The following is an 11510-nucleotide window of genomic DNA, read 5'->3' on the forward strand; positions in this document are numbered from 1 at the left end:
AATTTTTTTAGGCAAAATAGGAAACCTCACTTACAAAGTCATAAAATGTGTATATAAAATGTATCTCCGAATTCTAAAGACAGTTGTGACTCAAGTGTTATGAATTCAAGCAATCCAAGTATTAGTACTCTTTCTTTGCCAAGGTATTGAGGTCCACTTTGTTTATCTTAATTAGGGGTGATCAAAACCAAACCAACCCAATAGAAAACCGCAAACCAAACCAAACCAAACTGAAACCGCAAAAAAACGCATTTGGTTCGGATTAGTTTGGGTCAGTTTTTACAAAACTGCACGGTTCGGTTCGGTTCGGTTTGCGGTTTGTATTTTGTAAACCGAACCAAACCGAATCAAACCGCACTATGTTACAACCTAAATTTTACTAACTCACATCCAACCCAAACTTAAACTTATTATACATTAGCATTATGATTACGAACAATTTTCTCATCCTTACACATATAATTTCAGTCCCGATCTTCTAAAATCTCTAATAACATTATCGCACCTTCTTTGCCACATACATCTTCCCTCTTCTTCTATAATCTCTACTCTCTTATATTCTTTCTTTTTCACCTTCTCATTTTTATGTAAATGTTCCGTATTTCAGTTTTGTTTTTATCGCATATCTTCTTCTCTAATCTCTCAACACTTTTTTTCTTTTTCACTTTCACTAATCTTTCGTCTCTTCTATTTTTTTGTTTCGTTATAATAATTTTTATATTGTTTTATGCTATTATTTTATGTTTAATATTCCACTTTTGTCTAATTTAATTTTTACATATTAAATGGAAAATTGTTGTCAAAATATGACGAGTTTTGTTGTTATTTGATAGTGTATGAATGTATAAATACAAAATTATGTTATCATCTATATGTGTATGTATGGCTCAATAAAATATTTGTAAAAAACCGAACCAACCGAACCGAACCAAACCGCAATAGTTTGGTTTGGTTTGGTTCGGATTTTTTTTAAAAGCCAACCGAACCAAACCAAACCGCACTATTTTTTCTCTTGCGGTTTGGATGATTTTTTTCGTCAAAACCGCCCAAACCGCACCGCGAGCACCCCTAATCTTAATACTCATTTATGTTAGATACTATCCATATAGCCTTACTCCATTCCTAGCATTAGTTTTTTTTTCCAGATGTTAATAATCCTTTTTCATATAGAACTTTGATAATTCACAGTTCGACTTAAAAGCATGTCATCTAGAAATTGAATTCTTCCAAATATTGTCCTAAAGTAGAGCTCATTAACTACTTGAATCACTTGACTCAAATTTTATAGCTATTTACTGTCGTGGACAAGACTATTATTCATTTAGTTGTAACTATTGATGACTGGAAGATATTTGTGAAAAAAGATTTATTTCCATCAAAAGTAAATTACAAGAGACGATTTACCAGCTTATGACAGATAAAAGTTGAACTGTATCAAATCTACCAAAACCAGACAAATGACAACAGCTGCTCTCAAACTACTGATTCATAAGCCAAACAAAACCTATAAGGAAGACGATGTATAGATAAAAAGTGACAAGCAATATAATTTATAAAAAAAAAAAAAAAAACAGATATTATGCCCATACAATTGATCAAAGATGAATCAACCAGACATGCTTAATAGTGAAAAGAATTCTGCCAGACGACTTTGGAATCAACAGAAACCAGCAGCACAGCTAAACAACCATCATCAGTACCAACTACCAACAGCTAATAACAATGCAAACACAGCCTCAGCAACAATCAGGTACAGTCATTTGTTAATTCTTCAAATTATTCACGCACATACATTCATTCATATTATAGATGGATCAGCAACCACCTCACTGCTACAATCACGGGGCAGTGTGCTACAACAAGCATCTCACTACATTAAGTAGCAGATATTATAAACATTTAAAGGTTGAAGTTAAATAGGTATCCAATAAAATACCCTAAAAAAGTAATCTTGAATGACCCTTCACTGTGATTTGAATTTCAAAGTAAAATACCAGCAAATTAGAGTTCATACTTAGTACCACTGTTTTTAATTAGTATCTGCGTCTGAATCAACAAATGACAGGTCCAACTCCTACGAGGCATCAGCCACGTCAAAATACACTCTACTTGTGTCCATCACAGCGTCAAGAATCCCTCTCACAACAATTTTAATCGATGAAGACCAATCATAATTACCAGATCAAAAATCAGATATAAGAAAAGAGAAAGTGAACAAAAATGCTTACCAAAAATCAGATCATTCACGACAAAAATCAAGTCAATTAAGTGTCATTCTAACCAGCACACTGATAAAACAATCGGTTCTAAAATCAGCATAGTCTTGCAACCAGCACCAAACTCACGAACAATCATCAATGACACAAAAACAGCATCAACAGCAACAATATCAACATGCACCTATCAGGCATCCGTCACTTCTCCCAATCATCATAACTAGAAAACCCAATAAGTTGTTAATTTAAATTAACTGAGCTTAAACCATCCTTGCTTATAATAAAGGAAATGAAAATGCAGAAACAGAGATAAATGCAAATACAATAGAATAAAGCTAAAATGATAAAATCCCTCATAGTGAAATATTAGCTTTGCAACTATAAGGTCCAAACAAAAGTTACCAAATTCTAAAGTAAAAGACATATAGGTCAAAATATATGAACATTCAAACACCAAGAAAGTCCAACCCTACCAAACTGCACTTAAACCATAAAATCCTTTAATGACTCTAATAATACCATTCACACTGACCAAATCGTCTGAAATTATCAAGACAGCAACAGGTATAGTTGTCTCTGGTATATATCACAAAACCCGCTTACTCCTGCAAATGTAAATGGAACTGAATAGTCACAAAAGGTTTAAAAATACCTCCCAATCACGAAGTTGAATTTTCGTCTCAATTTTAAGTTCAAGAATGATATTACTTACATCACCATTTGAATTTCGAGGAGATGGGCTTGGGGAAACATCAGGGCGACCTCGTGGTGAGACACTTCGAGGAGTAAGAGACCTTTCATCGCGGCTACGATTATCAGGACTTTCATGGCGTGGACTATTCAGGGGAGAAGTACTCCTTTGAGGGGAAATACTCTTTTTAGGAGAAGGGCTCCTTCTTGGACTAGGACTTCGCCGGGCAGGGGATCGGCTGTGGAGAATAAGAAGTAAAAAAAAGGCTTCAATAGCTATAATCATGATTGTGCAAAATCAAATTGAAAAGGCCAAGTATCAATAATGAAGACCTTTCTACTGATCTGCTTCGGTTTCTACCACGGCGCTCATCATCATAGCGTCCCCTTCCACGATCCTTGTAATCAGGACTGGCACTACGGCGCTCATCATCATAGCGTCCCCTTCCACGCCCCTTGTAATCAGGACTGGCACTACGGCTTCTGCTTCGGCGACGATAGTCCCTGTCTCTCCCGCCGCGGTACCTATCATAACTCCTGCTGCGACTTCTCCTCCTGTAATCCTTGCCTCTGTAATCATCACGGTGCCTACAGACAATTTGACATTAGTCGATAAAAAATTCTATCAAATTTAATCATGAATCTCGAAACACCACTGGCTATGAGAAATACAATTAAATAACCGCAAGAAAATTATAAAATTAACACATATCATCCCAATGAGCATATTAATCAGAACTCAGAAGATAGTTTGAATGCTAGTTACAGACCATTACAATGGCAGTTAAGAAATTAGACATTTAAAGTACAGTAAAGGGTCTATACTATAAAAGTGGTTACAGCCCCCTTAATCCCCGTGGTACGGGATTTTGCAGATTAGACAAGTTATCATTATTCAGGAGAAAATCAAACTGCAAGATATATCTCGATTGAGCTTCAAATAAATAAATACATCAACTAAAATCAAACTGCATGATACATTTTAATTGAAAACTCCAGAAATGGTTTCCGCTATAAAATTAAATGGTCACACTGAACCTAAAAACAAAGGCTAGGAAATTGCGCGTAATTGAAATAAAACATTCATCTAATCACAGGCAGTCAAAAAAAAATTAAAACACAATTCAACAATGGTAATTCTGAAGCTCTCAAGACAAGTAGCCATTAAAACTCCTAATTCTACAACACTCTGGAAGCAGCAGTGACATTAAAAAGTTGTGCGCACCTTCTCCTGCTGGGACTGCGGCTCCTTGAACTCTTTGATCTCGGGGATGTTTCAATAATCCTTCCTTTCTGACTGTAGATTGAAGAAACTAAATTTAGCTACGTACAAGTGCACAAGAATAAAAGCAAACAAGCAGTGAGAAAAATAATAACCAGCATCCACTATCAATATGCCACTTAATAACAAGAAAGATAAGAAAGCTATTGTATTCAAACAAAATCTATTCAACAAAGCTACTCAGTTTGTCCTCATTAAATAAACAACAAGATAAAGAAACAACAACAAAGCCTTATCATACTAAATACTAAGTGGGGCCGGCTACATGGATTAACTTCCGTCATAATGTTTTATCCAGTACCATGCTTCTATCCAAATTGTTAATCTCGAGATCTTTCTTAATAACTTCTTTTATAGTTTTTCTACGTCTTCCTCTACCTTTAGTTGTTTGACCCCTCTCCATCTAATCTACTCCCCTTACCATATAATCTATATATGCCTTAATCACTTAAGTTTATTTTCCAATATCTTTTCTCCTATCTGTGTTACCCCAACAATCTCTCTAATATTGTCATTTCTCATGACATGAGAACACCTAAATTTTTAAATATGACATGACCACACCATTATAACATAACAAACCACAGTCAGTCTGAGCCAAGGGTTGAAAAAGTTAAATAACCAGGATTCGAACCCTTATAAAGACACAATAGTAACATAACAGCTACTAGTACTAATTACTAACATTTGCCTTTTTAAAAAAATGTGAAAGTTTTAAAAACTGTCCGCGACCGCGAAAACGTCTGTAAGTGCCAATACCGATACCGTTGTTCACTGTTTTTATGTTAAAGAACAAATGGTGGTTAATTCACACTGCAATCAATTTAGCATCATTATGACAAAAATAACTTACATCCTCTCAGCATTAGGGCCATATTTAGCAAACTGCACAGTTATTTCACGACCATCCACCATTCTTCCTGAAAAACCAATTTCTCAAATTCTACAACCAATAAAAACGAAATCAAGAGTAATCATTGATAATCCTGAATCAAAGAAGCATACCGTCGAGCCTATCAACAGCCTTGGAAGCCTCATCAGCATACTTATAACGCACGAAAGCAAAACCTCTCGACTCACCAGTCCTAAAAAACGAGAAAAACGATAAAACTTGAATAAACGAAAGAAATAATGAATGAATAAGCGATTACAAAGGGGAAATTGATAAAACCTTCTGTCTTTGGGGACGAAGATGTCGACGACTTTGCCGTATCTGTCAAAGAGAGGAAATAGGTCGTCGGGGGTTGTACCTAGAGGGAAGAATGTATGGAATTGAATTGATGTTGAGAGGAATCGTGGAATTGAAAACGAGAGAGAAGAGAGGGCTTACGAAAAGTGATGTTGAGGACGAGCAAAGAGTAGGTGTCGGAGATGTCTGGAGGACCGGATCTTCCGAAGTGCGACATGGTTGATTCAGAATTGAGAATTGGATGCAGAGAGAAGGAGGAAGATGATGAGATATGAATTGGGGGGTTTTGGCCGCGAAGAACCTTCGGGAATTATATAGTCCCTCTATATGTCCCAAAATGAGTGAAGTATTAATTAGAAATATAGAATTAAAAATATATATATTAATGTTATTAAAATTGAAAATGAGAATTTCTCACTCCCACCTTAAGATCTCTCACATACTATAGATTTTGACAAAATTTTCCTTGTACTTTCATATAGGGGTGATCAAAACCAAACCAACCCAATAGAAAACCGCAAATCAAACCAAACCAAATCGAAACCGCAAAAAACCGCATTTGGTTCGGATTAATTTGGGTCATCTTTTAACAAAACCGCATGGTTCGGTTTGGTTTGCGGTTTGTATTTTATAAACCGAACCAAACCGAATCAAACCGCATTATGTTACAACCTAACTTTTACTTAACTCACATCCAACCCAAACTTAAATCTATAATACTTTAACCTTATGATTACGAACAATTTTCTCATCCTTACACATGATTTTAGTCTCGATCTTCTCAAATCTCTAATAGCATTATCACGTCTTCTTTGCCACATACATTTTCCCTCTTTTTCTATAATCTCTACTCTCTTATATTCTTTCTTTTTCACCTTCTCATTTTTAGGCAAATGTTCCCTATTTCAGTTTCGTTTTTATCGCACATCTTCTTCTCTAATTTCTCAACTCTTTTGTTTTTTCTTTTTCACCTTCACTAATCTCTCGTATCTTCTATTTTTTTGTGTCATTCTAATAATTTTTATATTGGTTTATACTATTATTTTATATTTATTATTCCACTTTTGTCTAATTTAATTTTTACATATTAAATAGAAAGTTATTGTCAAAATATGACGAGTTTTGTTGTTATTTAATAGTGTATGAATGTCTAAATACAAAGTTTCGTTATCATCTATATGTATATGAATGGTTCAATAAAATATTTCTAAAAAACCGAACCAATCGCACCGAACCAAACAGCATTAGGTTGGTTTGGTTTGGTTCGGATTTTTTTTAAAAGTCAACCGAACCAAACCAAACCGCACGATTTTTTCTCTTGCGGTTCGGATGATTTTTTTCGTCAAAACCGCCCAAACCGCACCGCGATGACCCCTACTTCCATAGATATAGTTTTGGAAGTATTTAAAAAACAAACGGTTTCTTTCGTAGGTACATCTGTTGTAGATGCATAAAAAACATTGAAAAATTAGAAAATTTTAAATTATTTAATTCAGTACATATTTCGGAGATGTATCTACGAAGCGTGTTAAAAACATAGTGTTCTATAGATGCACTTACGGAACATTCTAAATTTTAATTTTTTTAACAAAAATGAAACATCAAATTATAGTGTAATTTATACGATGCATACGATATATTCTTTTGGTGTACTATTTTCCATTACCTTAGAGTTTATGATTTAGGGTTTAGGATTTAAAAAAATATGACATCAAATTATAATACAATTTATGCGATGTATACTATGTGTTTTTTTGGTGTACTATTTTCCATTGTCGTAGGGTTTATGGTTTAAGACTTTAGGGTTTTAAAAAATGGAACATCAAAATATAACAGAATATATTATTTTGGTGTACTATTTTTCATTGTCTTTGGGTATAAGGTTTATGGTTTAGGGTTTAGAGTTTAAAAAAATAGAACATCAAAATATAACAGAATGTTTCTAGATATATTTACGGAACACTCTATTTTTAAGACGTTTCGTATATGTATATTCGGAAGATTTACTGAATTAAATAGTTTAAATTTTCCCAATTTTTACTATGTTTTAAAAATAAATTAAAAAAAATATTTCTGAATGTGCATCTACGAAAATAGTGGATATAATTGGAATTTCGCACGATAGTTAAGAGATTTAATGAGTCTATTGAGAAATCCTATTGAAAATAGTAAAAAAAAATAGATATAGTATAAGGATGGAAGTTGAAAAATATTGATTCTTTTTTCTTAAAACATAAACATACTTGTGGAAAAATATTACACTATTTTAAACAAAGTGGTTTTTAAAACATGTTCAAGGAAAAAATATTAAATATTCTAAACAAAGTGATTCTGGTGTTAATTTGTACAAATTTAATTTTAAATTTTATAATTAAGAGTTGATTTAACAATGAATTAGATACAGTAATGTTAATGTTTTTTTTCAAGCGGAAAAAAGAAAAGAAAGAAAACAATAAATTATTTTAAAAAGAAAGCAAAAAAGTGGTTATTCCAACAAGAGACTCTACAAAGGACCGGTACGCTGCATCATTATCAGTCACGTGTTTTGTTAGATAGTGAGCACAAATATTCTCCTCCTTAAAAGTATGAAATATTTAAACTTGTCATTCCTTATATAAGCTCTTTAATATTGTAACAAATCGTGACATATTGATAGCAAACATTAACATATTCTCAGATAAGCTTGATAGCCGAGTTGGAGTCAGAATAATATATTAGATCTTTGATGTCAAGTTCCCAAACTATATGTAAACCATGATATAACGCCATTAACTAAGCATTGAGGATGTTGGAATACCAATGTTACTAGCAAAATCGTGAACCCAAACACCGTCAGTATTTCGAATCAATCCGTCAAAACCTAAAACACCAGAGATTATCGAAGCTACTACCAATAACATTCAAAATCATATTACTACCTTCGTGTGCATTCCATGTGATAGTTCTCGTTGGATGAGAGAGATTATGCCTGAGAAAACATTTAGCTAACAAATTAGCACGGTTCATTGTGATGAGTTTCAAAGTATATAAAGATACCACATTCTCAAGACATAATTTGTTTCTAACGTGCCACAGCCACCAAAAAGAACCCAAAAAGATATAGCCACCATCGATGTCATGTCTAATCCATGTAAATGATTCTCTTTGAAGAATATTGGGTCCAAGAACATCATCAGAAAAAATAAATGTGATAGGGGGTCTATTACGAGATAACCTGACAGGTTTCTAATGGTCTTCATCAACTGCCCTAATGATTGTTTGTGACAAGAATTCCAAACAGATAATGAAGAGATATGGGGAAAGATGGCTACCTTACTGTAATCCTATAGTCAGAACAAAATTTGGTAGTCGTCTCACATTCCAAAGAATATACATAGAGGAGCTAGTTACACTGTGCATAATCAATTTTATAGTAATGGGAGGAAACATGTTTTTCTTCAAACAAAATTCTAAGAAATCCAAATTAACATGATCATAGGACTTTTCAATATCTATTTTGAATATCATGTCAACTTTTTTCTTTTAAATTTACGTATAGAATGAATTGCTTCTTGGAGGATAATGGCATTATCAAACTACTATGGAAGGGTCCAACTATCAGACTTAGATAAGGACGCAATTTGTTAACCATAATCTTCATAATAAGCTTGTAAATTGTGTTACACAAGCTAATGAGTCTGAATTCCTTAAAATTATGGGGACAGTCTACCTTAGGAGTTAATGTGACAAGAGTCTCAGAAAGAGATGAGTAAAAGCTACCAATTACAAAAGCATTTGATATAAGTTGGACAATATTTTCTTCAACTATATGCCAAAAGTGTTTAAATAAAATACCTTGAAATTCATCAAGGCTAAACGCCTTGAAATGGTGCATTTGATTCAACGCATAAGTAACTTAATCCCTTGTCACTTGTTGATTCAAAGAGTGTTAGGATTTTTCAATAAGTATCGAATTCATATTGAGTCACCCATAGTAGCATGGAGTATAGAAAATGTAGGCAAAAAAGACCTTAAAAAAGTCAGTGTTTCTTCCCTAAGAATAGTATCATCAATGTACCAAACATCATTGGAAACACGAAGGTCATGGACTTTATTTCTCTTCCATATGATTATCATCTAGGTATGAAAAATTTAGTGTTACGATCTTCCAATTTAATCCAATCATCTCTAGCCTTTTAATACCAATAAATCCCCTCTTGCGCGGGGATCTCATCATACTCTTGTTGAAGCTCTTGTTGGAGATAAACTAGTCTTGCCAAATATATTCTCTCCAAAGAGCATTTGATACCCCTAAGTATATTCTCAATGTTATGTTTTTGTTGGTTGATATTGCCAAAGGTTTCCTTATTAAAAAGGATAGAATCGTGCTTCATATTTTGGAGAGAATTTACAATGCCATATGAGGATTTCCACTAAACAGTCTGGACATTAGAGTATCCAAGGTGAGTGATCCGAGTTGCCTCAAACCTAAAAGGATGAGGCCCTTGGTCTTGGAGAGGAAGGCTACACCTAATGATAACGGGGCTGTGATCAAAATGAAATGTATACAACACCTCAACATATGCATTAGAGAAAGCCATGTGCCAAACAACATCAAGCAGTGCCATATCCAGCTTGGGAAAGACCATTCGATTACTAGTATATGGTCTATTCCAAGTGAATTTCCCACCAATCGTATCTACTCCAACTAGATTACATTTATCAATGACATTCAATAAAGCAGTTGCCACAGAATGATTAAAAACTACCATAAATGATTAAAAATGCCTCATTTTTGTTCACTCTGATGAATGATGTCGTTAAAGTCTCTAATCAAAATTTAAGGAAGGACCATCAATAATGTTCCTCTGGTGAATTAGGTGGAGCCATAAATCAAGACAATAAATGTATACAATGTTGGACATGTGACTTCGCACACAAGAGGTAGAACCACAAGTCAAGACGAGAAATATGCATAGTTTTGTGTTATCTAAATCCGAAAAAAATATATGATTTTTATAAATTAGTTTAGAAGTATTTTTACTATTTTAAATATCTTAAAAAGAAAAATGATTCATGTTATTAGTAAGAGCAATATTCCAACTTACAAAAAATAAACTTAGATAAGAAATTAGTAAAATACTCGTGCTACACATAAATATTGGTATGATATGCATACTTGTTTTTAAAATATAATTAAAAAACAAAAAAACAAATTGCTTAACCAAAAGAGTTTATCATTTTTAAAATAAAGATATTTTTTAATTTATATTTGAATCATAAATATGATTTTCCCATGTATAAAAATATTTGATTCAACATTATACTTTCTCCCGTATGTAAATATTATATTTTGTTTTGACATTATTTTAAAAAATATTTAGATCAATATAAAATTTATCCATTTATAAAAAAACATAATTAAAATTCACTCATTAATTTAAATTTATAAAAACATATATTTTCTCGTATTTGGATATTTAAACTAATTTCTAGAAAACATATATATTTTTTCGTATTTGGATAAGTAGTACACCTTTTCCCGTAGATATATAGATTTTAAGAAATGTTTATAAATTTTAATAAGCGATTAATATTTTTCTCGTATCTGGATCACTAATATTTTTTTGTCGTATTTACATCTTTGAAAAATATTTATTTAATTATTATTTTAATTGTTCAACTAAATTTTAATAAATAACATATATTTTTGTCGTATTTGAGTCAGTAATATATATTTTTCTTAATTACACTATTGAGACAAATTTATTCAATTATTATATTAATTTCATAAATTTTAATAAATAAGACGAATTTTAATTGTATTATTTTCAATAATTGACTCATATTTTTATTGTATTTGTTTAAATATTATTCCGAGTATCTTTAATGTCTTATTTTTGAAATTTTCGTTTTCTAATATTTCTTTTAATATGTTCATTCCCCCATTTTTAATGCCTTTTCATTCTCCTTTAATATATCAATTAACTATTTATATATAATGAGCAATTTGTAAAATTGGTTTTTTTTCAGTAATTTTTAATGTCAATATTTAAATATGACTTTCTAAATTGATGTTTTTATTAAAAAATATTTTTTAAATACAACATAATTAAATATAATTAAAAACAATTACATAACATAATTAAATATT

At 32.1% G+C, this 11510-nt stretch overlaps 1 protein-coding gene across 4 annotated transcripts; it reads right to left on the minus strand.

Moving 5' to 3' along the window:
• Positions 1-1561: 1561 nt before the first annotated feature.
• On the minus strand, positions 1562-5704 carry LOC131620731 (serine/arginine-rich splicing factor SC35-like). 4 transcript variants are annotated; one of them, XR_009289256.1, is made up of 10 exons: positions 5519-5704; positions 5360-5438; positions 5194-5273; positions 5042-5108; positions 4132-4203; positions 3240-3494; positions 2929-3145; positions 2749-2821; positions 2015-2436; positions 1562-1853 (listed from the first exon to the last, which is right to left on the minus strand). XR_009289256.1 is itself a non-coding variant. In XM_058891897.1 (8 exons), the coding sequence occupies exons 1-8, from the start codon at positions 5592-5594 to the stop codon at positions 2816-2818; spliced, it is 852 nt and encodes a 283-aa protein (XP_058747880.1). In that variant the 5' UTR covers positions 5595-5703; the 3' UTR covers positions 2547-2815. The 4 variants fall into 4 exon arrangements, 1 of the variants encoding a protein (XP_058747880.1); XR_009289255.1 differs by having other exon boundaries at positions 1562-1870; XR_009289254.1 differs by having other exon boundaries at positions 1562-2436.
• Between the last annotated feature and the right edge of the window lie 5806 nt (positions 5705-11510).

Source organism: Vicia villosa, linkage group LG7, assembly GCF_029867415.1.
Source record: "Vicia villosa cultivar HV-30 ecotype Madison, WI linkage group LG7, Vvil1.0, whole genome shotgun sequence".
In the NCBI taxonomy this organism is placed as follows: domain Eukaryota; kingdom Viridiplantae; phylum Streptophyta; class Magnoliopsida; order Fabales; family Fabaceae; genus Vicia; species Vicia villosa.

What these genes read in the sequence shown, in the direction of transcription:
- LOC131620731 (XM_058891897.1), bottom strand. Translation starts at nt 5,594, where the DNA reads ATGTCGCACTTCGGAAGATCCGGTCCTCCAGACATCTCCGACACCTAC. An exon ending in TTCGTCCCCAAAGACAGAAG is followed by an intron (nt 5,274 to 5,359) that starts GTTTTATCAATT and finishes CTCGTTTTTTAG; the next exon opens with GACTGGTGAGTCGAGAGGTT. An exon ending in GGCCCTAATGCTGAGAGGAT is followed by an intron (nt 4,204 to 5,041) that starts GTAAGTTATTTT and finishes TTCAATCTACAG; the next exon opens with TCAGAAAGGAAGGATTATTG.